The sequence below is a fragment of the Mirounga angustirostris genome, unplaced genomic scaffold (genome assembly GCF_029215605.1).
Source record: "Mirounga angustirostris isolate CCGP_5_RB_7025 unplaced genomic scaffold, mMirAng1.0.hap1 SCAF_3, whole genome shotgun sequence".
Lineage (NCBI taxonomy): Eukaryota > Metazoa > Chordata > Mammalia > Carnivora > Phocidae > Mirounga > Mirounga angustirostris.
In genome coordinates, this window is record NW_026991711.1 from 165,701,872 (window position 1) to 165,728,418 (window position 26,547).

The 26,547-nt window shown below is 47.7% G+C and overlaps 1 protein-coding gene across 6 annotated transcripts in view; it reads left to right on the forward strand.

Annotated features, from left to right (window-relative positions):
- The window catches only part of NRP2 (neuropilin 2), a 115,687-nt gene that overhangs the window by 20,920 nt on the left and 68,220 nt on the right, over positions 1–26,547 (forward strand). For all 6 annotated transcript variants that reach the window (XM_045868155.3, XM_045868156.3, XM_045868152.3 and 3 more), the window contains exons 3-7: positions 13,156–13,337; positions 19,749–19,979; positions 21,411–21,566; positions 23,241–23,410; positions 25,277–25,432. In XM_045868155.3, coding sequence (XP_045724111.1) covers positions 13,156–13,337; positions 19,749–19,979; positions 21,411–21,566; positions 23,241–23,410; positions 25,277–25,432 — 895 coding nt within the window. The remainder of the gene's footprint in view (positions 1–13,155; positions 13,338–19,748; positions 19,980–21,410; positions 21,567–23,240; positions 23,411–25,276; positions 25,433–26,547) is intronic.

The window sequence follows — 26,547 nt, forward strand, 5'->3', positions numbered from 1 at the left end:
CATTTTACAGATGAAGAAACTTGGACTTAAAGAATAACTTCTGGCCCCAGGTCCCACGCGTGGAAATGGCAGAGAAGGGATTTGAAGCCGGAATGCCCTGCTCTGCAACCTGTGCTCTTTACTCTTATGCTCTTCGCCTCCCCCCGCACTGTGTATGTCCACTGCGCATATGCTCCGGGCATGATATGTGAGCTCACAGCACTGAGATCCAGCCTAGGCTGGGGAGATCAGGGAGGACTCCCTGGAAGAAGTGATCCCAAAGAAGTTAGCCAGGCAGAGTGGAGGTGTACATCTCTGGTGGTCCATGTAGAAAGCATCACGTCAAAGACAAGACGGGGAAATAATCTGATGCCTTAGGGAACCACAGTAAATGAAGGGCCATCCTTGTGACTTGCTGATCAGCAAAACTCCTTTTCAGTGAAGAGGTGCCTGAGCAATGCTATTGAATTTTGTGTCCTGGCCCGGTGACTTCCACCATCTTAGAGAGGGGCTGTGGTCAGGAAGCAGGAAAGACTAAGATTTTAAGGACTCTTTGCTGCTCCCACCCTCCCTGACCAGGCTCTCTACAGTTTCATACCCTATGTCCAGGGACAACCCCCCTCTCAGAGGCCCCCAGTTTAATGCCTGAACCTGGGGTTTGGCCTGGAAAAAACCAGGTAACACTGGATTAAGCTCCACCTGTCAGTATATTCCTACACAGGGCTCTCTCTGAACACATGTCTCTTTCCTAAGAACAGAGAGCAGGAGGCCCCATTGCCCAAATGGAGGTGTGGCTTCCCCTGGTGTCCACCTGAGTCTCTGGAAACTGAAACAGAGTATAAGTTCTCTGGTTCAAGAGAGTGTCTTGCACTCAGGAGAGAGCCTCAGGTTGATTACTCATGACATGGTTATAGGTTTACTGCCTGCCCAACCACAGAAATATTCTGATTCCCCCAAGGAGCCAATGAGCGGCAATATTTTTCTGTATTGCAACAACCCTGCTAATGACAGAAACAGATCCCCCTGCAGGTACATGGTGCCATAAAATGGGACAGCCCTGCTGACTCTAGCTTAGCTGGCAGCCGACCCCGGCTCACCAACCTTGACCAAGGCCTCCACCCAGCAACTTCACTTGCTGAAGAAGTGGGGCAAAAACATCACAGATTGTTCTCCTCCTCCCACCCAGGTTAAAGAGCAGTTGGGAAAACAGTTATTTTTGGCAGTTTGTTTTTAAATACACGATGTTGCAATCGCAATGCTCCAAAGGGAAGCTTCGCCGTGGATGTCCTTCTTAACATTGCATTTTATCTCCGGATTGAGAAAATCACTTGAGGTTTTCTAATACACAATCCCACTTGTTCTGCCTCTCAACCCTGGCACCTTCTCTGAACCCAGAGGTCCCAGAGGGCCAGCATCTTACCCCATGTAACTGCATGTAATTCTCCCAGCTAATTACACCGGGTGAGAGTCTGTCTTCAGAAATTCAGTGGGAGCTCAGGGTGGGGAGGGGATAAAGAAGAGAAGGAAAGAGACCAAGTAAAGAAATCAGATTTTTCTTAAAAAGCGATTTGTGTATTTTCCTATAGTCATGTGTCCTATGGAAAATAAGATGTTCTCTTTGTTTTGTCCTGTTTAATGGCAGGCGGATTGAAACCTTAGGATTAAGAGCAACTCAATAGATAATTTAATTCCATTCTTCTACATCTGCCTGGATAAATCATCCCGGAAAAAAATATATACATATTAGCTGCCCTTGTCTTTCCTTCTAGAAAAGAGCTTCCATAATCGACCTTCATTATAAAACCTAGGGCCTCACAACTCATCTCAGTGATTGCAGAGTAGATGGTTGTATTTAATTTACATAATCAGAATTTTTTTCCCTGGAAGGAAAATCCCTGAAAAATGTTAGCTGGGTCAGAATAAAATTTTTAAAAAGAAGAAGAAAGAAAAACATGTGAACTGGGCTTACGTTTGGAAAGCTATCAAAGGACTTCACATGATGAAAGAAATCCACATGATTTTTTTATGCTTTTTTTCCTACCTTTGTAGCCAAGCATCTTGGCATTCTCTCTCTTTCTATATATATATACATATATATATATGTATATATACATACATACATATACACACATGGGACTCACGGGACTGGGTACTACTGTTATTCCCATTTAACAGATGGGTACACTGTGAGAGTGATCTCACAGATAGTAATGGTAGGGCTGGAATTGGAAGCCCACCACCGAAAGCTGCCTTTATATGCCTGTATCCTTGTACCTAGAGCTCTCACCCACTGTCCCCAGGCTTAGGTATTTGAGACCTCTCTGATTTCTTTAGATATCCTTGACAAGTCTTTTCTTTTCCCCTTCCGTCTCTTATTCCTTTTCTTTGCCTCTTCCTGCCATGGGGTCATCTCCGGATGCCGGCAGGGCAGTCAAGGAGAGAGAGGTCTTTCTGTGACGCTCTGTCGATGGTCTCTGTCTGCCTCCCTGTCATCTACCTCCTACTCCCCGGGTCCCCTCCAGCCCCCCTCGCCATCCTCTTCAAATTCCCTGCCATCCCATCGCCTCCCTCTGCAGCTGGAATCCAAAGATGTGAGGGCTAGTAATAGAGTGTCAGCGGAAGTAATTGATTCCTCACACACAGAGAATTCTCCTGCCTTCAGTGTCAATGGAGCTGAACCAGAGTCTTGGAGGTGAGCGAGACATGTAAACAGTCCATGGCTGAGCTGTCAGGGTGAAGCTAGACACACCGAAGAGCAAGCGAGAGGGAGAACGATGGAACAAATAATTGTTTTATTGGGAAGAAAAGGAGTAAATAATATTTCAGCCCAAGAATTGGCAGTTTGAAAGAGATGGTTGGAGAGAGCGAGAAGCAGAAGGAATCACGACACAGGTTTTAATGGAAGAGTTTTTCTTTGTCTCAAGGTAGGAGGTTTCGTCCTCACCCCACCCCCCCTCCCATTATCATCATTATTATCATTAAAATAATTACCGTAACAATTACAGTTGATGAGACCTCGAGTTTATAGAGCACCTTTCATCTAAAAGTTCAAAGTGATTTATCTATGTGTCATCCCTTTGAGAGTGGTAGGAGGGTAAGAAAGTACTTTCTTTTTTTTTTTTTTTTGGTCTTATCCGCTGGGAAACTGAGGTCCAAGCAGATACAGGATTCCGTCTAAGCCTCGGGGCAGGCAGCTGGGTTACATGCTGGGGTGCTGACCTGGGGGGTCTCTGCTGCCCTCCTGCCCACCAGGGCCCTTACACTTGTGCGGCCCTCACAGCTCACCCCTGCCACTAGTGCTCCCTCCCCCCATGCGGCCCCCCCCCAGCTATCCCCCCCCCCAGTCGGTAGCTGTGCAGCCAGGCAGCCAGCAGTTCTGTGCACAAAGCGAACTGTCTGCGATGCTGTGGGATAGATAAAGGTCCTTCAAGGTCTGACTCACACTGCTCCCATCCTGCTAGGAGACTTCCTGCAATCTGGTTCCCTTTCTTGTAGAAGCTGCTGTCCTTTCTAGACATATTTCTTCCTAGTCTTAGGGAACCTCCAGCCAAGAGAACCCAATATTCCTGAACTTTTGCTGCTTCCACCGCCCCCTCCCAGCACCAACCCCCCCCACCCCCACCCCAGCCAGATGCTGGCCAGTTCTTGCAAAATACAGGGCCATTTCTGTGATGAGGAGGGGCAAGTGCTTTAAAATGCTCCCAGCGCAGCCATCAGGGAGTGCACCGTTCACCCAGTGCTGGTTGGAGAGGCGGAAGCTGTTCTAGCTGACTGGCCACTGAGTGCCATATTCAGAATCTCCACCCTGGTGTGGCAGCAGCCTTCCTGCTTGGACAGTAATGCAGGCCCATCATTTCCACACCAAGGTGCTTTTTGCACGACCGTGAGAAGTCTGCCCCTGGCGCCAGGAGAAGCCCTGAGCCCTTGTAACCTGAGGCTTGCAGTGAATGCAATCCAAGGACAAGGCCCAGCACACCAGCCACGTACTCTCCAGTGGTCCCCTGCTTAGATTTCTGCATGGTACATTTTTCAGGCAAGCTTTGTATTTTCTAAGTTTTGTTATGGGGGCCAGATGCCAGCAAAGAGGGACAGAAACACGACTGGGAGCCTACACCCCTAGAAAAACGTTTTTCCGATGCAGTGATTGATTCCCTGGTGCCCGGTACGCCTCATTCCCAGCAGGCTCCCATTTTTCGGACAGATGGGAAGGTTATGATTTGCTCTCACAATTAGACCCTCTGGGAGCCAGGGTTAGTGAGTGCCCGTTTCAGAGGGAACCATTTGCCTGGCCAAGTGCAGGGCTGTGGCTGCCAGCGCACCCAGGCCCTGGGATGGTATACTCTGATTTCCCCTTAGTGGGTGCCAGTCACTCCCTGCCCTTTCCAACCAGTCCTAGGAGGCACAGAGGCATGATCCCTGTTCCCATTCATGAGATGAGGCACACCGAGGCATGCAAGCTTGATTCACCCAGGCCAGTATAGGCCCATCTGGCCTTGCTGGGTGGGGTTCCCCTTCACATCCAAGTGCCAGCCTGCTGGTGAACAGACATGAATTATGGGCTACTCTTACCTACTTCCTACTCTGCTAACCAGGGGCCCTTTGAGCTAACTGCAGAGGGTGAGGATTTTTTATAGATGTGTATGGCTGACGGAAAAAAGGCCCAACCGTCATGCTGAAAACTGCCTGCCCAACAGCCTTAAACTTCCCATTGGCTCTGGTTGCCGAGAAAACCCTTCCTTACATAAGCAAACACGTTCCATCCAAGCCGGCCTGCAGAGTGCTCGCTGGTCCAGGAGTGGAACAGATCTGTGGCCATACAGCCTCAGGAATGCGCCTTGCTGGGGAGCCAGGTCAGTGGGGGAAGCGGTGTTCAGCGAGGGGGCCAGGGGACAGGTGCTGGAGGCTTTGTTGTGTGCCCTTCATTCTCTGAAAGTTCATCCACAGTGAGACTTATCAGACACCCTGTCTGCAGCGACCTCCTTCCTCACGTTGCGAGACGTTCTTGGCAGCCTGCTCCATCAGAAACAATGAGATCGGCAGGGCCCTCTCCATCATCCCGGGGCTTCTGCGGAAAACAACCAGCAATTATAAATAGATGTTATTTGTATTTCCATTTTCTTGCCTTCAAGGTTTTCTGGAATAATTCCTTCGGTTTGTTTAGGGTTATTTTCTTCGCATACTTCCTTTGCCGGGTGGTCAGATTTCCTCCTTTCTGAGGCGCTGTGAAGACCCTGGCTGTGTGGGGATTGCGGATAAGCTCCAAATATCAGAGATGGGTGGTGGGAAGAAATGAGGGGAGAAAGGGCAACTGCCAGAAGTCGCCATTAAAAGGGCAGAGGCACCAGCCCAGAGAGGCAAACAGATGGTGAGTCTTGGGTCCCTTCGAGTCCTTGCAGCTATTTAGCAAAGAAAAACAATAACAACAACAATAATAATAGTAATAATGCCTAACATTTATTTATTGAGGACTTACTACGCGCCAGGCACTGTGCTAAGCTCTTGACACGTGTTAACTCACCACAGTGAAGGAGGTCGAGTCCCCAGTTGTTCAAGACCCACCAACCGGTGGGAGTGCGGGGTGGCAGGGGCTGGGGGGTGGGGTGGGGAAGGCATGGGCTGTTCTGAATCCGGCACGACAGGCTTGTTCCGGAGCTCAGAAACACGAGATTGAAAGGAAATCTCAAAAACTCAGGTGACTGAAGCGCTATTGATGGATTTGTACAGGAAGAAGATTTTTAGAAACCGCCATCCCTAGCATTGAGGTTGGGGGGGGCATCGAGACCATCTCTTACTTTGTGACTTTTCATCCCTTCCTCATGTGTTCGGTTCACGTGTATGTAACCCTTCTCTCCTCCACGTCTGCCACCCTGCTTGGTAAAAACACGAGTAATGGTAAAAATAGCCAGTGTCTCCCAGGGACTTTTGCAGGCATCTAGCACTCTTCTGGGCTCGTATATACCTTTGCAGTCCTTCCAGCAGTGCCCAACAAGGTGAGGACCGTGATTATTTCCACTTTATAGATGAAGAAACTGAGACTCAGAGAGGTTCAATGCCTTGCCTGCACTCATGAGTGCTGGAAACAGCTGGGTCTGCCTACAAAGCCCGTGAACCACGCTTCTCAGAGTATACACACACTCATCGACAGATATGTTTCTGTATCACAGTAATTTAAGATTCTTTTTGTCACAGACCTAGGAAAATGTGCATACACACAAATGCACAAAATTTCTGCATTTGACTATAGGGGTTCCCTCACCTACTGAAACTCATCTGTGGACCCTACTGGAAATCCATGGGTTTAAGAATATGTGCTCTAGATGATACTTTAAGAGCTTATAAATACACAGGATACTGTTTTCTCACTCGATGGACCATATGTTCACATATGGGTATATATGTGCTTATAAAAATACTTCACTTGCAAAAATTAATATGTTACCCCATCTGAACACTTAAAAGCTGGATTTCAACTGGGTGAATCTTGAAACCCTGAATTCCAAATCCGCTCACTGCTTCTATCGGTGATTTGTCTAATAATTTTGGCACGTCCTATAGGCTTTGTTTAAACGAAACAGCTAAATAAAAAGAGCAAGATTCTGCTAAGTCTCTAATGGAAACCAAGCGGTTTCTTTATACCCCATACCTTCTACTGCTATTGTACCGTGGCAAACTGTTATTTTCACGGGATAGAGGTGAGGTCTGTATGCCCAGGAGTGAGACTACCTGGGTCTCAAGTCTGCCTCTGACCTATCCTTCTCATGGGACTTTGAGCTGGTCATTTAGACTCTCTGAACCCCAGTTTCTGCATCTGTAAATGGGTGGGAACCGTAACAGAACATGGTGTGTATTCAATGAGGATTAAATGAAGTAATATCTAAACAGGGGTCTGGCCCATAATAAACGCTCAGTAGATGATTGATATTTCTTCCCACTGATATTCCCATCGATGTTCCAGCTTCTTCTTAAATGGGTGGCCCCGATGAAAGGAAGAAATTCAAGGAAATGAAATTTGCTTTAAAAAATCTGAACTGACCGTGAACTGATTTCTCCATAAAGGCTGGATTTCACTATTGAGGCAGAGACCAGGTGACCTGGCCGTGGGCCTGACTGGACCAGAGACTTGGGCCTCGTGCAGACCTGCCCAGAGCCTCTTTGTGTCTCAGGCAGCTTCTTCACTGGGAACTTATACGTGACAGTGTTGTGTTTTCCTCCTCTTTTCTCTGCAGGTTTTAATGTAAGGATTAATAAGACAGTGTTTGTAGATGTCTTTGAGCTTCCCAGAAGAAAGGCACTCCAGGAGGTGGTAAATTCTCTGGCCTCCATAATCTACTCATGAAATATGGAACTTTGAAAGTGTGAGAAAAATCTCAAATCACTTTGACAGCATTTTAATTATAGTTGATTTGTTTGCCGCTAATAGTGAAAATGCTGTCAGCATGATTTGAGATGTTTCTTCCACTCAAAATGTTATATTTCGTGTTTTCGAGTCATGAGGCAACATTTTGGTTTCCAGATAAAACCAGAATAGCTCAGTGAATGTGTTGGAGCACAAAGGCAAAGAGTATAAAACGGACCAAATGTATCCAACCCCTTGGGAAACGTCGTCACAGAGTGAATTCTTCCTGAACTCACCAACTGTAGGCCCCTCATTCATTTACTCACACCACACAAAATAGTGAGCCCTGCTCTATGCCAGGCACCATGCAAGCAGTAGAAATATACAGCAGTAAAAAGGCAAGGTCCTTGCCCTCCTGGTGCCATGTAGTGAGGACACAGATTAACAATAAACAAGTATATTGACAAGACCTTTGCAGATTATAATAACTATAAAAGCAATAAGACGATGGCAAGGCAGAGAATAAGGGCATGCCGTCTGAAATCAGGTGGTCAGGACAGGCTTCTCAGAGGAGGCGACCTTTGCACTTAGAAGAAGGAGATGGCACCAGCCACAGAAGAAGGTCACAGAGTGTCACAGGCAGAGGGAAGAGCCAGTGCAAAGGCCCAGAGGCTGGAAAGAGCTTGCCATGTGCAAGGTGTGAGGTCTTAAAAATTTATGATACCAGTAGCATAAAAGGAGACATTGACTGGTTGGCAAAGGTTATGGCTTCTGGACTTGGGCGGGCACGGGTGCTGTGACGTGTAGACCCAAGTATCATAGAATGGGCACAGCACTCTTCCCCAGAGCACCTAAGTACTCCACCTGTGACAGAGAAATCTCCTCACAAGCAGTTCTCGGTGGCAGTCCTCCGGGGGTACTCTGGCAGGCTGGACACGATCTGGCCATTTGAGAAGAGCCTGGGCTAACCCAGCCTTTGGGGGCCTGCTGGGAAGTGTCAAGCGTGGGTAGAGTTAGGGAAACTAGAAAGCCTCTTTTCATGTTTGCCTAGTGATGGGCAGAAGAGATGAGACTGTTGCTTTTTCATACCTCTCCCGTGGACTCTGAAAATTAATTCCACCGTCAAGATTCCCACGCCCCAAATGGGGGTTTGGGGAGAGAAATTAAGACTTTGAAGTTGAGGAAGAATGTACAGAAAATGTTCTCTAGACAAATGCTCGACATGCAGATGTCGGAATCTGTGAGGAGAAAAGTAAAAAGGCACCCGGGAGCCATTTTGGAGAGAAAGGAAAAAGGTAGGAGTGGAAATGGCTACTTCAGCTTAGGAAAGTAAGTAGATGAATAAAATAATAAAAGGTAGTGTTAAAGCTTTGGAAGGAATTTTTTTCATTTGAGGGAGATTATGAATAATGAAATGCAAACAGTAGTTAATATGTCCGTTGGCTGGTTCATGTTTTCTTCTGGAAAATGAATAATGTGTTCTAAGAGGAACGGCCTTTCAGATTATTCTCCTTGACTGTCCTTGGGTGAGTCCCGAGTTTGGACCCCAGATTCCTTTACCAAACAAATGCTGGCCATCAGATGCTAGATGCGGAGCTGTATTTATTTCAAGGCCACAAACTTCCTAATCCCCCACGAGCTCTTCCAAATGAACCTGACAACACTGAAATTTCTAAGGAGATTTACTCCAGCTGTAGCAAATCCCTAATAATAAAAAATTTCCCCAAATGAGTCAGTCACACAGGACGTAAATGAGCCGTTCTCTGTGAAGTCAGCATGTCATTCGGTGTGTGCCCTTTATACAAAAAACCCAGCCAGAAGACCTGCTTGTCCCCAGGGCAGAGCCCAGGCAGTCCCGGGGGAGGGGGTGGGAGAGAGGGAGGGGTTAGCCACCAAATTGTAACTTGGGGTCGCTTTCCCCTCAAGCAAACCTGATAGGAAAAATCCAGTCCTTCTAAGAAGTTTAAGTAAGGGCCGGTTATTTGCTTCACAAAAGGATTCACCAGAGGGGTCCTTTAAATAACAAGCCCAGAAAGAAAATTTATAATACGATTGATGTATATGGACCTTTTTCAAAAATGTATCCCTTCACTGTGTGTGTACATAAATACGTAAGGATGTATTTGTAGCTGCCAGCATTACAAAAAAAGGATTTGGGGTGGTATATCCACTGAGTAAATGGAGGCAAGTGTACAGCTATGGCATTTGCTAGGGAGCCCAGCTTCATCGATGATTGTGTTAATCCCCTAAATTACTGCACGTGTGATTAGGCAACTAGACAGAACCCTCCCCTTCTGATGATCCAGCCAGTGAGATGTCTGGGCCTCTCTTTGTCCTTTTCGGAGAAATTGGCAACACAAAGATTGGAGATACCTGGTTATCTTTTTTAAAAATACCTTTAAGTATTTCCTGGGTGTGGGCCACGTCCCTGGCACTGTTCTAGGTGACCCAACGCTGTGACTTATTTAGTCCTCACTACACTTCTGTGAGACGGATGGTGATGATGATGATGATGGTAATTACATTTTCATCTGCTACATTATGAGAGCTGGGTTCTTCTTCTCTGCTCTCCTGCTTTGAAAAAAATCCTTTTTTCTCTTATTTTTTCTTTTATTCTACTGTGTATTGTTTTATTTGTTATTGAAGTACGGTTGACATATAATGTTATATTAGTTTCAGGTATAGGACATAATGATTTGACAACTGGATACATTCTGCAGTGCTCACCACGATGGTGCAGTTACCATCTGTCACTGTGAAAAAAAAAAATTCTTAATGGAAGCAGCTTTATTTTATATATTTGTGGCTTCTTAAGAAATGCAAGTTCATTGTAAGCGATTCAGATAATAGAAAAGAACAAAGAACGAAGTAGAAATTACCAATTTCCACCACCCATATATCTCACTACTGTTAATATTTTAGTTTATGTAGTCTTTCAGACTTTTTTCTCTTTGTATATGGCAAGAATATAGGTATTTTAACACATTCCTTTTTAAAAATCTGTTTTTTAAACTAACAAGGTAGCATGGCTATTTTCCCATAAAAACAAAATATCTAGACCTACAGCACTATCCATCTACTATAGCAGTGGAGTATTCCATTTTATAAATATACCAAAATTGATTCACCCACCCTCTGTTGTTGGACATTTAGATATGATGCTGTTTTTTATAAACAAAGCATCTGTTCACTTTTCTTATGCTTTTTTTTTTTTTTATTATATCTACACTCACAAAGATGCATATACATCTTTGTGCAGTTGTCTGATTATTTTCTTAGGAAAAATTCCTAGCAGTGGAATTGCTGGATTAAAGGGTTTGTCACATTTCTGCCAAAATGCACTCCAAAATGTTTTACCAGATGTTCATTCCACTTACACTGCACCTCTACTCACTTGCTGTGTATCTTCACCTCAGAAATGGGTGTGAGGATACGGCAAATCATGGCTAACGTTTATTAAGCAAACACTAACGACCAGGCTGAGTACTGACACTTCATATAGATTACGTTCGTCGTTTAAATCTCACAACAACCCTAGGAAAAAGTTCTAATATCCCTATTTTGCTGTCATTTTCCCCATTGCTAAGGATCAGAAAGGTTAAGTAACTTGCCTGAGGTCACCCAGCTAATAAGGCTAAACTGGGATCCAAACCTAGTTCTGTCTGCTTCTGGGATTGGCCACAGCCTGGCAGGGGGCGGGGGTTGGGAGGGGTGGATGGGACTCTTCCATCCAGGTTCATACATTCACGACTCCAGGTGAACTGGGTAATATCAGCTCACTGAACACAGCTGGCTTCTCAACAGTTGTGCACCCTGATGGGACATCACCATTACTCAGCTGAGAGTGACTGACTGCCCAACACTGCTTACCTCAGTGTGGAAATACTAAGGAGGGATTTTCCAGAAGGTTTGGGGAATTTCCTTTGAGAACAAACTAACTGTCTTTCCACTTTTGTTTTGGAAGTGAGGAAGCACATTTTCAAAATCAACGTCATCTCCCAAACCGAAATCTCAGATTCCCCCCACCCCCACTGCCTTTCTCAATCTGTGGCTATCTCTCCAGAGCTCCTGGGGTGGGGGAGATCTTGCCATCTTGGGTTCTCCAGACTAACCAGCTTCTGTGATTCTTTTGACCGTAAGATTCCAGCCCTCTGGGGTCTAAGATTGAACTAATCCTGGTCCACTCCTTACACTTCCTTCGCAGTCCTATTTAAGTGGCTGTGCAATCTGAAATATGGCTCCTGGGGGCTGCAGTGAGGCCTCAGGCCACTGCGGCTCAAATAAGCCGCTTCTGCTGGCAGCCAGCTCCCACAGACCCTGTGTGTGTGCCAGGAGCCTGCAGGCACATCCCAGGGAGGGTAGCTTTTCCCTCTCTTTACCCAAAAAAAGAAATTTCTTACATGTTGTCTTAACAGGTTGCTGCAAAATAAACAACAGGGAGGGAGAAGGAAATGGATGGTTGTCGGTAAATAGTGGTACAGTGACCAGCAGTTTGCAGGGAGCTGGTGGGGAAGGACTTTCCCACCTCAGCAGCTAAGACCGCGGTATTCACTGGGAGCCCAGGGAAGGAGCACGGAGTCAGCACAGTGAAGACCGCCAGAGCACACAGCAAGGCCCAGAATGTTGCCTGTACAGATAAAACGGCGTCCCGCGGTGTGTACGCCATCCCAAGAACCAAGCCAAGGATGTCTGTCTTTGATGAGTCTTCCCCGACCTGGGGCCAGGTTGATTCCATTTGAAATGAGCTCAGGCCTCAGTGCCGGGACGGACGGCAACCTGCTCTGCCTCTTGCCGAAGCTAATAGTTATGTGCTCATAGACACTGGGTCCCCGGGGGTTCACCCCCTGCTTTTGGAGAAAGGTTTTTATTGCCTTATCTAATATGATGCTGATTCCTTTTAAAAACATGCTGTTGACTAGATGCTGCAGAGGTGAACTAGGCAGAGTCCTGTCAAGAGGGAGGGGGCCCATGCATGGGAATCTTTGTCACCAGCGATTAAAGAGAAGGGAAGAGGGGGTGACCCAGGAGGAAACTGAAACATGGGGGAGAGGGTGGGAAAGTAAGCAGATCTCTCAGGAACGTCCCCAGTGTGCCTAGCTCGGTGCCTGGCACCTTCCTTATATCTTTCATTTCATCTCCAACCCAGCCCTCTGAACTGGATATTTTTATCTTCATCTTACAGATGAAGAAATTGATCTCAGAGGGGTTAAGTAACTTGCAGTGACGCAGAGCTAAGAAGAAAAGATGAAGATCCAGAGAGATCATGGTGGAAATAAAAATGGTGCTATGGAAGGAAGGAAAAATGCTTGTTTGGAGATATTTGATAGAAGGATGCTACTGCTCTTATGTGGGCAAGAAATTAGGGCTTAAGGGGCGCCTGGGTGGCTCAGATGGTTAAACATCTGCCTTCAGCTCAGGTCATGATCCCGGGCTCCTGGGATCAGTCCCACACCGGGCTCCTTGCTTGGCGGGAAGCCTGCTTCTCCCTCTACTGTTCCCCCTGCTTGTGCTCTCTCGCTCTCTCTGTCAAATAAATAAATAAATAAAATCTTTAAAAAAACCGGATTATTAAAAAAGAAAAGAAAGAAAGAAAGAAGGCCTTAAAATCTAGCCATCCACTAAGGTGCCCAATCTCTCTTTGGCTTCAATAGGGCAATGCAGCTTCCTACATCTAGGTGGGCCAGTCTATACAAGCAAACCTAAGAGCCCTTTGTTTATCAATCTAAAACACCTGAACGTCTAGGAAGGGCGAGCGCAGGAGCTGAGGTGAGACACTGGTCCTTTGCTCTCCCGAGAGTGATCTTTGCTGATACGTGCCCCTTTGTGCCATCCTCACGTAGGTATGACTTCATCGAGATTCGGGATGGGGACAGTGAATCCGCAGACCTCCTGGGAAAGCACTGTGGGAACATCGCCCCACCCACCATCATCTCCTCGGGCTCCGTGCTCTACATCAAGTTCACCTCCGACTACGCCCGGCAGGGGGCAGGCTTCTCCCTGCGCTATGAGATCTTCAAGACAGGTCAGTGGGGTGATGGGTGGAGAGCAGGGTGCTGGGTGCCCCCAAGGAGACCCACCGCTGCCATCGGTGTGTCGCCGTGGGGCGCTGTCCAAGGGAACTGTGTGATGGTTATATGTGCGTAGATGGAGCCCAGTGAGACAGACGGGAAGGGTTACAAAAGTTGTTGGAGTTGGAAGAGAGACTCACGGTGACCCTGGACACAGCCTGAGATGAAAAAGCCGGTTTAACTTATGATCCAACTTGAGAGGGCGCCTTGCATGGTTAGTGCTGGGTGCTGCCCGCCAGGCAGACAGGCATTGTTTGTGGCACTGAAAGAGGAAGGAGCACCAATTAAATAGAGCAACAATTCTTTTTGTTTTTTTTTTAAGATTTTATTTATTTATTTGACAGAGAGAGAGACAGCGAGAGAGGGAACACAAGCAGGGGGAGTGGGAGAGGGAGAAGCAGGCTTCCCGCAGAGCAGGGAGCCCGAGGCAGGGTTCGAGCCCCCTAGAGCAACACTTTTGAAAAGAATTCGATTTTTGTGTGTTTTTAAAAATCACAATAATCTTCATGGGAAAAAAAGCAAAACTTGGTCGAACTTCCTCCTAATTACTTCATGGTTTAATGTTGCCTTTATCTGGAATTTCATGGGCAGAAGGACATAATCTTTTCAGTGTTTAGAGTCTCTAAAAGATCTTACCAGTGGGGTCATATAGTAGCTTTTAAATTCACATGTGGCTTGTCAGAATTCCCCTCACTGACCCATTTTACCTTTTCCACCTGTTGACCCCCTACTTCCTAAATGCCAGGATAACCGCCTCCTGAGAAGCAATCAAAAAGATAGAAAAAGAGACAGAGAACACTGCACTTCTTTTAAGGTGATTGCCCGCTTTCCGTTAGGCCCCCCTTTGATTACTTTAGGCTCTGAGAACATGGCCCCATCCTTATTTCCATAACTGGATTGATCTAACTTTTATTCACAAATTGCTGGTTCAGTATCTGCACTGACATGCTCCAAGCAGCATGCCCTTCCCTCCAGGGTGAGAGCTCATTATCTTGAGGCTAAGCGAGGTACACCCTCCAGGTCTCCCCTCACCCCCAGCCTGCTCCCCCACCTCACAGGCTCCCACCCCATCTACCAGTGCAGCCCCTCCGAGCCTGTGTTTTACAACTCGTGGACGGAGTCTGGCGCAAGGGGAGGCTGTCCGCCTTGTCATCGAGAGGCCCAAGTCCGGCGCCTGTTGAGTTCAGTGTAAGGGGACCTATTCATATATATTTTCTTTTCACTAAACAGTTCTTGAAAGGAAGTGGTAGCTGCTGAAAGCACTTTTTATATCCACTCTGTCTAAATATTTGTCAGATTTGTCTGCCTGAGAGCAAGAATGTAGAATCCAATGAAGGGGCGGGCCGGGGGAACTGTGTCAAGCCATCATCGAGCCAGAGTGGGAGCACAGACTGTCCCGGGGCACAAGTCCCAAGAAGGTCTGTCTGTCATGGGTCATCACGCTCCCAGCCACATGAGATCATAGGGACCGACAATCTGTGTGTCCAGTGTCCCAGGGGCTGTTGTGAGGCTCCTGAATGCCTCGATCCATAGTCCCTAGAGTCCTGCGCAAGATTCCAATCAGTCAGTCCACCAGCTTAGCTGGAACATTCATCATACCCTCTTCGGCTGGGGAGCAATGAGGAGAAAGAAGATAGAAAGGAATAAAACAGGATGTTTGCTCTCTTCTAGTGAGCAAACAGGTATGTAAACCCTCACACGTAACAGACGCGCAGTGGATGTCGTTGGATGAACATAGGTAAATAGCTACGTAAATTGAGAGGAAAACGATAATATGAGGCAGTAGGAGTCAGCACTGAGTAAGAGTGCGATTAACGTGCTCTGCTTATGAAAACGAGGGCTCCATTGAGTGGCTTGGCAAGCGGGGCATCTGGGAGGTCAATTCGATAGCCAGGTCCCCAGTGCTAACGCCATCACTCAGCAACCCTATGCTGACAGGAAAAGGAAAGCAGCTCTAAGCAAGGTCTTCCGGGGAGCTGGCCCAGCGAAGTCTCAGCAAGGGTGAGCAGGACCATTAAAGCTCATCTCTGTTTCAGGCTTCTGGACTTAGTATTTCCCAAAGGATGGTGCCATATTCTCCAGAAAGCCGCACTAGGAGTGAATGTGAACCCTATCCATGATGCACATTGGAAGGGATGAGGTTAAAAGTTAAGACGCCCAGGAGGGTAGCAGAACAGAGCACTACTATTTTGAGACCGCTAGTCTGTGGATGCCTAGACGCAAGAACGCCAGCCCATGGCAGGTGGCTTGGGCGTGGAGCAATGGGGCAGCCCACTTCAAGGACCAGGATGGCCTAAAGAAGGAGGAGAGAGATTCCTGCAGTGGGAGATAGCCCCACCGACAACAGTCAAATCTCTGGGGGACCATAAGAGAGAAAATGAGAACCCAGTGGTCTTCTTGGGGGCCACTGTCTCCTCCCATCATGCCTGCCTGAGAGAACAGCTCTTGGCATGAAAATCAACCCTGTATACAACACATACGTGTGCGGGCTACAAAATTCAAAGCTGAGAAGTCTAGGAGGATGAGCATTCCTCCAGGTGCCATGCCCTCCCTGCCCCCACATTTTCACTGTCGGAGTCCTGAAAGAAAATACACAAAGTTTACATCATCCACAGAACATGAAAGAAATGCGTGAACATGCTGAAGAAATCCAAACAAACACAGCTATGTTTGCTAGTCAGATTCATGAAGAGAAAGAAGGGGGGGCTGTAAACATAGACACACAAAATAACCATACCGAGGACCGTGGAAGCCTGCGACTGCACATTGCCCTGGCCAGGCTCAGCTGCAGAATTCTACTGACAGATGCAAACCCGCAGCTCAGGTACAGACAGGGGGCATGTGGCTAGAGTGGGAGGTTCCTGTCTGCCCTGAATGAAGTGGTTTATAAAAGAGTCGATGTAATACCAGACTGTCCACATATAAAAGAGCAAACCAAAACAGCTCTCACACTTAAAGGATCTCAGATTGTCCAATCATGAGCATAATAGAGAAAGGAATTTTAAAATAACTTTAAAAGTAACACTGGATGCTGAATCAGTGGAAAACGTGTTTTTTTTTGTTTGTTCATTTTCTGATACTCTTTTGACCAAAGTTCAAGATCAAGTTTTCTTTTCCGGTATCCAGTGACATTTCAGAAACTGAAAGCCCTGGGGTCATTCACAGATAGAGAAAGCTTAGAGAGGGCCCCTTACTCCTCCCTGAACTGAATTCACTTTTCAAGGTCAGGCCAAGCTCCATTGGGATAAATCCACCATGTTTTAAATAGCTTTATGCATGCAGATTCTTCTTTCGCTTGCAGAGTTATTGTAACATTGACGGTGGAAAAACATGGAGTGGGCATTTTTCACACCAGAGTCCTTTGGTACAAAATCATTCACTGCAGCCCAAATCCCCCAGCTTGCGTGGACAGTCTTAGCATTGAGTGAACTGGAGTATTTGTTGACTGAGCTTTTTTTTTTTTAACCTTCAATTCTTTTAACACATGGCAGAAAAGGATCTTGGATGAGCTAGAAGTCTACAAGACTCCACTTTTGTCCCAAGAGGGTCCCCTCTTCTGAGCTCTCCTCTCCACAGTTACTATTCGGCTTCCTGCTTTCTGACACTTTGCCCACAGTCCAAACTGTGAGTGGCATGATTACAGATGAAGGCACCACTGTAATGGACAAGTTTGATTATTCGGCACAGAAAGGATAAAACTGGTTTTCTTCCTTGTTTAAAATAAGCCAGAGGATATACCCACGTATAACCATGTGGCAGAGAGGGATACACACTCTTTTTGGTGGCTTCTGTTTGTTTGATTTGCCTTAAGAATATCATATTGAGGGGCACCTGGGTGGCTCAGTCGTTAAGCGTCTGCCTTCGGCTCGGGTCATGGTCCCAGGGTCCTGGGGTCGAGCCCCGCATCGGGCTCCCTGCTCAACGGGAAGCCTGCTTCTCCCTCTCCCATTCCCCCTGCTTGTGTTCTTGCTCTCGCTATCTCTCTCTCTGTCAAATAAATAAATAAAATCTTTAAAAAAAAAAAAAAAGAATATCATACTGAAAATCTCTGACCACTCAAGTGCAGGACCTCAGAACCCTGGAAACTGTGGAAAAATCGCACAGGCTTCAGACGTCTCTCGGGCTTACTGGGTGTCCATGGTGGAAAACTTTGTCCCCCGTGGACGGGAGGAACCAAAGAAAGATTCCACCAAAAATTCCCCACCCCCGGGGGGATGGGGATTCCGCTGGCCTTGAAAGGGAATGACAAGAGAGCAAACCCGAGGAGGGAATGTCAGGATGCCTTTTCTAGCTCTGAAAGCAAGTCGTGGAGAGAGAGTTAATTTCCTCTGGCTAAGTGACCCACATGGAGGAGGCCGCACAAAGGCAGTACACACTAACCTTTTCAAGATTCCTCTCAGCCCCCCAGACACCTGCCAGCTGGCTTGGCTTTACCCAAGCGCCTCATCCTGGACCCTCGAGGAGGCCCTCCAGAGTGTGGGGTTAGACAGTAAACAAAGCTGGGGGCTCGGTGGTAAACAAACTGGGGAAAGGCCGTCCCCGCTCAGCCCTCTGGCCCTGGCTGCCCACGGGGCTGCCCTGCCCCTGCCGGAGTGCAGAGCCTCCAGGATGCAGATGTGCTTAGGGAGTGTTCAGAATCCTGAAAAGGTTAGTTCTCACCCCAGCTGTCGCGGGTCCCCACGCTGCCAGGGCAGAGCGCTGGTTGCTGGTGGGAAGGGCAGAGGGGACGGATGGGCAGGTAGGGATGTTGGAATTTCCCGTCTGATGCTAAAGGAAGTTGCAGGCCCCCTTGTCCCACTTATTTGCATGGCACCTTTTCCAAGTCAGACCTGTGCACTTCCCAGAGAGCCATCGTCAATAAAGAGCCCCATGGAGGGACCTGCTCCAGGAGCCGCCGATGAACACATCGCTGCAGGCAAAGATCTGTGTATTGACATCACACAGTTCTATTTCAGCGGGATCCCCAGAGGACACTTCCTGCCAGTAAACACCTGGTTTATCGAGTATTTCTTTTCTTTCTTTTTTTTTTTTTTAATTCATGAGAGACAGAGCGAGAGAGAAAGGCAGAGGGAGAAACAGGCTCCCAAGGAGCAGGGAGCCCGATGCGGGACTCGATCCCAGGACCCTGAGATCATGACCTGAGCCGAAGGCAGATGCTTAACCATCTGAGCCACCCAGGCGCCCTATCGAGTATTTCTGTATTTTTTCTTCATGCTTAGAGTGCCTATTATCCTCCTCATGAATCCTGCTACCTTTTTTTAATTTTAAAATCAGAACGTAGTGAAATCAGTTGTGGTTGTCTGGCCTTCACATCCGCAGCATTGACTGGTATCACCTCTGGCCCGGGGCTGCTCCGTGGGCCCGTGGCCTGGGCTGCAGTGTCCCTGGACTGGCCTGAGGCCCGCCCTGGGTGAAAACCCATGAGGGCCCTTTTAATGTGACTCCACCTAGAGGCATTCGCAGATCTGGTGGCTATAATCCTCTTAGAGCTCCCACTGCCGTCCAAGCCCGCACAGGGATGCGAATGTGTGCCGCATTTAATAGGAACGCCTCCCCGAGTCCCAAGAAAGCAGCCACAAGAGCTTTGGAGAGAAACAAGGCCATCCCCACCACAAAGGGACCAGAAGCCTTCCAAATGTTAATATACTGCCGCATTTTTTTCAAACTTGCTGCTGGAGCGGCCTTTAACATCCCCAACGCCCTGCTGTGATCCACCAGCTACAAAAGTTGATTGTTAATTGTCTGGCCACTACAGAGCAGCTCGTTTTAATATAGTCATGACATGAATGAGACCCAAGCTCCCCTTTGCCCCTCCCCTGAGGCACCTTGGATCTTGGAGGGAGAAGGGGGCACTTAGTTGGCTCTGGTACAATAGGGGCTAGTGTTGAGGTCAGCAATAAATAAGGGGTAACATTGTTTTCCCTGCTGGCAATCAGCAAGCCTTCCTTAAGGATTGAAATAACTTACATTTCTGGAGCAAGCAGCTGAGTAATTGAGAAAGAAGACTCTGTTCCTCTTTTCAAGAGAATCTCTCTCTTTCTCCCTTTCTCTCTCTCTCTGAATCTCACACACACACTTCTTTCTGACCCCCCTCTACTCCCCAACTCCTCCATTGCTGCTCATCCTCTGTTATGTAGAGCACGCCATCTCTCCTCCCCTAATTTCTCTCCTAAAGGGAGTCTGGCTTAAAGGCTTGAGATGTGGATGTGAAGAGTATATTGCTTCAAGGGCCACTCCAGTGGAAACAAAAACCTTATGAGGAGGGGGATCGGGGCTCAAACACTTAACTAACCCGTGTGACAGAGGCAGCAAAGAAAGGCATCTTCTTCTCTTTCCGTAATGCTACAGTTCTCTTTTACACACAGGCTCCGAAGATTGTTCCAAAAACTTCACAAGCCCCAATGGGACCATTGAGTCCCCTGGATTTCCCGAGAAGTACCCACACAACTTGGACTGCACCTTTACCATCCTGGCCAAACCCAAGATGGAGATCATCCTGCAGTTCCTGACCTTTGACCTGGAGCACGACCCTTTGCAGGTGGGAGAAGGAGACTGCAAATACGATTGGCTGGACATCTGGGACGGCATTCCGCATGGTGAGTGATGTCGCAGTCACGAGGCCCTTCTCAGTAGCTTCATCTTTGCCTATGGATTGCTTTGGTAACGATAAAAAGAGAGAACAAAGACTTCAAAGCTCCTTAGGGTTTGTGTATGACCCATGATGACTTTCTTTCTTATTCTTCACCAAGGATGATTTCAGAGAAATTGCAGAAAGGCAGTTTCCTTTCTTGGAAATATTTCTTTGGAGAAGGATAGGAGGAGACTGAGTAGATACTTGGGTGAAGATGAGAAAGCCTATGGGTAATGTTCTTTTCTGCCCCAGGTTGTCAGGATTTCCATGGAAAGTGACTCCGTGACCGCCGTCTCCGCCCAAATAGGATGCTAGAGCCAGACTAAGTCTGGTTCCTGGGTCTGCTATAAGGCAGCTCTGCAATCCTGGGCAGCTCACTTAAACCCTGTGTCCTATCCGTATAAATAAGCTGCTTTCATCATCATTATTATTACTCTGACTTTACTATTATTAGAACAATCATAGATGTCAAAAAGGTGTATCACCCAAGGCCCAGTGGAACTGGTACTTCTCAGGTGGAGACCAGCGTAGGTCTTTATAGTCAGTATTGGTGAGAAAACCAATCGTTCACTTTTGTAGTCAGCCTCAGCGTTTTGCTCTGTGAGGGAGGCTTGATGACTAAGCAGTTTCATTTCCTGAGAAGAGCATAAGACTAAGTCCGAAAACTTGGGTGTGAGTCTCAGCTCTGTTATTTCCTAGCCGTATGAACGTGGAACAGTCATGTGACCCTCCCGAACCTCAGTTCATTCTTCTGTAAGACGGGCATTATCATGATAGCTTTCCCGCCCGTCCCCAGAACAGAGCGAGAGAAGAAAATGAGGCCAGGTCAGGGAAAACACAGTTGCCCCTTGAACAGGGAAAAAAGTACAGTTGCCCCTTCAACAACGCGGGGATTAAGAGGGCCAGTTGCCCATGCAGTCGAAAATCCACACGTGATTTCTGACTCCCCAAAACTTAACTACTAATAGCCTACTGTTGACCGGAAGCCTGACCAATAGTATAAATAGTCCATGAACACATATTCCGTATGTTATATGTATTATATACTGTATTCTTACAATAAAATAACCTCAAGAAAAGAAAATGGTATTAAGAAAATCATAAGGAAGAGAAAATACATTTACAGTACTGTATTTGTCAAAAAAAAAAAATCCATGTGTAAGTAGGTCCATGCACTTCAAACCTGTGTTGTTCAGGGGTCAACTGTACTTTTTAATGTACAGGAAAAATGTTAGACATTGTTCTTAAAACCTACCTTTGGTCGTTCTTTTATGCCAAGGCATACCCGAAGGGTGCTCTGTGGAGCAACTTGGTGATTGTGGCAAAGGGTGAATGTATTGAAAATGGTGTTTGACATTTCCATTTCTACTGACCTGCCTTTGTCCTGCCTGTCCAGTTGGCCCTCTCATTGGCAAGTACTGTGGGACCAAAACACCCTCTGAACTCCGCTCGTCGACAGGGATCCTCTCCCTGACCTTTCACACGGACATGGCGGTGGCCAAGGATGGCTTCTCTGCACGCTACTACCTGGTTCACCAAGAGCCACCAGAGAGTGAGTTGGCGAGTTGGGAACCTCTGTCGTGTCCTTCCATCAGGGCTGTGAGATGTACGGTGGAAAGAGGCTGGCCTTTGGGAGGAGAGGGAAATTCTCCAGAATTCTTAGTAACCTCTGAATTCCGGGAATGGGGGCTATATCCTCTTGCTAGGCAGAGATTAATAAGAGTCGAACCCATGTGGGCCAAGTACTCATTTCTCTAGAAAGTAAGTATGTGCACCAAGAATTAGTTATTCCCCGGGTAAGTCACAGGACCATCTCCCACTTCAGTTTTCTCATCTGTGAATGAAAGAGAGGTGAGTTAGGATATCTACATAGAGTCCCCACCCTGGGCTAACATTTTTTGAGTCTTCTCTCCCTCTCTAAGCCTCAGCGGCCATTGTCAGAAAACTGAGCAATTTGTAAACCTCCTTCATATATGTATTTTACATTAAACATCTCTGGCCCTGGATAGAGTTTCTCTCACTAGACTGGTATATGCTTGGACTCCCACGTCATGCTTCAGTATACATAGTTTCCAAGCTTCTACCATGTGCCAGGTGCTGTGCAAAGCCTAAAGTGTAGCTCCGACCCCAGCTGTCCTGGAAATGCCCATCTAGACCTTGAGTCTCCTGCTTCCATCCACATCTACTCTGAACTACATCTTCAGATCAGCTCCTCCAGGACACATGCTTCAGATGTGCTGCCATTTATACTTAGAGACCCTAGTGAAAACTTTAAGTCCCAAAGAAATACTTTAGGGAGGATTGGAGCTGGGGAAATCTTGCCATGGTTATAGACAGCTTACCATGTGCATACCCACAGACATGGCAGCCTGGCCTACTGGAAAGGCGATGGGTCTTGTTCTGGGTTTTGCTTTTGTTCTTCTTCAAAGAGCTCATGAAGATTGGGTGACAGGAAAACAGTATTGCACATTTGCACCAAGTGCTGCAAATGGCCAGCGCAGTCACGGAGCTCAAGAATGGGTTTGATACCCGAAAAAATTGCTAGTCTCTGTCAGACACCTGCACACGCAGGTACTGACCAGTGTGTCTGCAGTATCCATGGGAAGGACAGCAGTTGAACTAATGGTGCGTAGCCAGAGTCAGTGACTTCCGGGTCCATTTGCCGAGGCAGGTGGCACAGGGGAAGAGAGTGATGTGCCCGTGCTCAGGGAGAGATGTCCCAAAGACGGGTATTCACTGCTCTGTAATGTCAGTCTTCTGTGCCAGAACTCGAGACAGTTGAGTGAAAGAGAGAAGCAGAAGTGCCTCCTGGGTGTTTATGAAGAAGAAAGCAGGCTTCCCACGATGTATCAGCCCACCCAGATTGCCACGAGTCTATCATACATTTACCTGTATTTCAATAACGGTGCATCTGGCGTGCGTCAGCATCCGTAGCCTGCAGCACCAACAATTCTATGCTTTAGATTGTATTTTTAATTTGTATGATGATTCTTATTTACCCACAGCCTGACTTCTTTTAGGTCCAATTTAGTTTCTTTCAGACCCAGAGGGGTTATCAAGCTCTATGACTTGGCAGAGTTGTTTTCAAAATGTGAGTGTATAATTAGGTCTTTAAGATGAGGGAGTTCTGCAAGGACTTGTCCCTAGAAGGCAGCAACATTTTGGGGGTACCAGGAGTTTGAGGTTAAGAGACATAACTCTGCCCTTGACCCTCTCCCGTCCCCAGACTTCCAGTGCAATGTGCCTCTGGGAATGGAATCTGGCCGGATTGCTAATGAACAGATTAGTGCCTCATCTACCTACTCTGATGAAAGGTGGACACCTCAACAAAGCCGGCTGCATGGCGATGACAATGGCTGGACCCCCAACTTGGATTCCAGCAAGGAGTACCTCCAGGTACTTACTCCAATACCAGAGGGTGTGCCGAGTGTGAGTGTACCGGTGGGCGAGGGAGGTGGCTCGGCTGGAGTGGACAGAGGACACAAAGAAAATAAACACAGCATACTCGAGAGCTCCATTCATTCATCCATCCAAACACCCACATGTACCAGGCACAAATAGACTCAGCCAGGCGCCGTGCTAACTGCTGGGATAAAATGATGATAAGACAGATACTGCCACCCCTTGTGAAGATTACCAGGCCTTGGAGAAGTTGTTTGGCCTGGGTGCTGTTTGCCTCTTAGTATAGATATCCAAGGAACATTCTATAAACAGTTCCAGATCTTCCTCATTTTTGGCACAGGGAGGCATCAGAGACTTGGTCGGGGGAGGGCTTTTTCCTGAGGGCAGACTTGTTGAGTTGCTAGCTGAGCATGGCAGCTTCTCATGATCTTTGCTGTTTGGAGGGAGCCCTGCCAGGAAGGTTTTTCACATAGCTATCAGAAGAACACATGGGAAAATGTCACTACCGGGAACGAAGCTCTAGTTGCCCAGATGCTCTGCAGCGTCTATTCAGACTATTGTTTGCTTTCCTTCTGAATAAGACTTGCAGTGTATGTTGAATAACCCCCCCTAAAACTATAGACTGGTCCGGTTCTCATCTCCGGGGAGGAGCGAGCTGCTAGGTCCACGCTAGGGCAGTGACTGCTTTTATGACACACACCGGACAGCCTTGTGACCCATTGACAAGCCGGTCCTAGTTCTGATGTGACCCGATGACCTCTGCTCCGAGAAGGACATGGTAGAGCAGACAACAGGACAGGGACAAGTACCACGTGGAAACTTCCCGGGAGTCCACAGAGGTCCTAACAGCACAACCCTAAGGCCATTTGTCACTATCTCTTCTCTGCTGCTCCCAAAACCCTTCTCATCCTTCCTGCAAAGCTTCCAGAACGTTCTCTTTTATAATCAGTGTTCCACAGATTCTACTTCTTATTTTTGGTCCTCAACCCTAAGCTTTCTCGTATGGCCTCCAGCTGTTTATCGTGTGCATATACAGTACTGCATGCTTCTTTTGAATTGCGTAATACGCCGAGCACATATCAAGTACCAATAAATGCTTCCTGAATCAAATTTGGCCAGTGAGCGCTGGCTAAATTTTGATCACACGGAGGTTGCCGTTAAGAAACACTGCGGCCAGCAAAGGAATGACATCCAGCAATTTCCAAATGGGTTTGGTGTTGTGGGAAGAGAGGTGCCTTAAAATGTGGGTCATCTTCCTCATCGAGCCAAAGGTTGGGATTTGGTGCATAAGCCTAATTGCTTGGGTAGACTCTGGATGCCCTTTGACCCTTTAGTGACCTGAGGGACTAAATACACAATGGAGTGAGGGACCGAGCGGAGGGGAGGCGAGGCGAGGGAGGCAGCCCCGAGCTGAGACATTGCAACTAGGGCATCATAAGTGAATTGGCTTGGACTGGACTGGAGTGGGGTGGAGTGGATTTAGCCATTGTTTCTTTAAACAGCATCTGCTTTTACTATGCAGGGCAGGCTGTAGTTCAAAAAGAAGAGGTCACAGTTCTAGATGTTCGAGGATCCCTTTAAGATAAACTGAATACTGTCCGTTCAAATTTGCAAAAAAAGAGAAAAAAAGAACAATCATCCAGGTACAATTTGAAAGGTGTCCAATTTAGGGCCAGATAAGTTGAGTTTGACCATCCAATCTGGAATTGCAGACTGGTACTAATCCCTCTGATTCTGGTGGATCACAGACATGAGTCGTAAGCTAAGTACGACAGTTCTGTCCTTGGAAGGAAAAGCAAGAGGTTGCTGCCCTCCTGTCAGGAGCCGTGGGTCCCTTATTCCTCCTCCCCTCTTCCTCAGGTGGACCTGCGCTTTCTAACCATGCTCACGGCCATTGCAACACAGGGAGCGATTTCCAGGGAAACGCAGAATGGCTACTATGTCAAATCCTACAAGCTGGAGGTCAGCACTAACGGGGAAGACTGGATGGTCTACCGGCATGGCAAAAACCACAAGGTAATCCCATTTCCCTCCCCGCCTCGCAGGCACGTTGGGGTGTTCGGGTGTGCAGGAGTCTGGGGACGAGAGGAGCTGCCAGGCGACCCCACAGAGGGGAGGAGGCCTTGTTCGGTGAGGCTCAAATAATTGATGGAGGCATAGGAGGCGGTGGCCCTGAAAATATTCTCTCTTACACTAAAGCGATTGGAAAACACAGTTTCTCTGACAGCCTGGCTTCTGTGGCGTGTGGCATTGCAGAGAGAGTGAGCGAGCGAGCGAGCGAGCGCGAGCTTGCAGAGTGCTCTCTGACTGCAAATGAGGGAGAAAATGTGTCCCCAGTCCGCGCCTCCCGGTACAGGATTCATTGAGCATTTATGGCCTGAGTCCCTTCCACATGCTGGGTTAACAATCACAAAACCACATGAAACTGTGGTTCAGGAGTTACCGAGGTCTAGAAATGAAAGGGCACAAATCCTGGGAGGAAATCACAATGTCCTGAAGAAGAAAGAGGACAATAAATAATGAGGAGAAATTCAGTTTGTCGGGGATGGGATCTGAACTGGCAATCATGCTTGGCAGCAAGGCATTGAACTCTCCCCGCTGGTGCCCTCAGTGTCTGTGGTCCTCGGAGGTGTGTCCGTGTGGGTGACGTGGGGCTTCTGTTGTACACATGGATGAATGTGGGGCGCTTGGCTTTCGTAGGACACGCGGCATCCTGGCGGTGAGCAGGCCTGCGGCCGGCTCCGCCAATCCTGGTTATGGGGTGCGCCCGGCACATGGGGGGCTCATTGGGAACGGCTGGTGGTCTCGCCCGGGCAGGGGACGATCTCTGTCATGCGCTGGCTCTCCGCTCTGGGAGGACAGTGCCCATCCTTCCCTGAATGGAAGCGGGGACAGGCAAAGGGACTCTCCTCTTTCTGCCGGGGCCCCTGGCCTGTCGAGCTGCGAGTTGTCAAAACGGGACGCATGTGACCAACCCAAGAGAGGCCAGAGATCTTTTCCAAACACGGCCTCCTCGGCTTCTGCCACTGCCCCGAGGTTGCTTGCCCTCGCTGCCGAGACTGGAAATGTTGGACGGAGAAGATGCAGAACTGTGATGTCGGCAATGATTCACTCAGGAAGTGTGAGTTTTT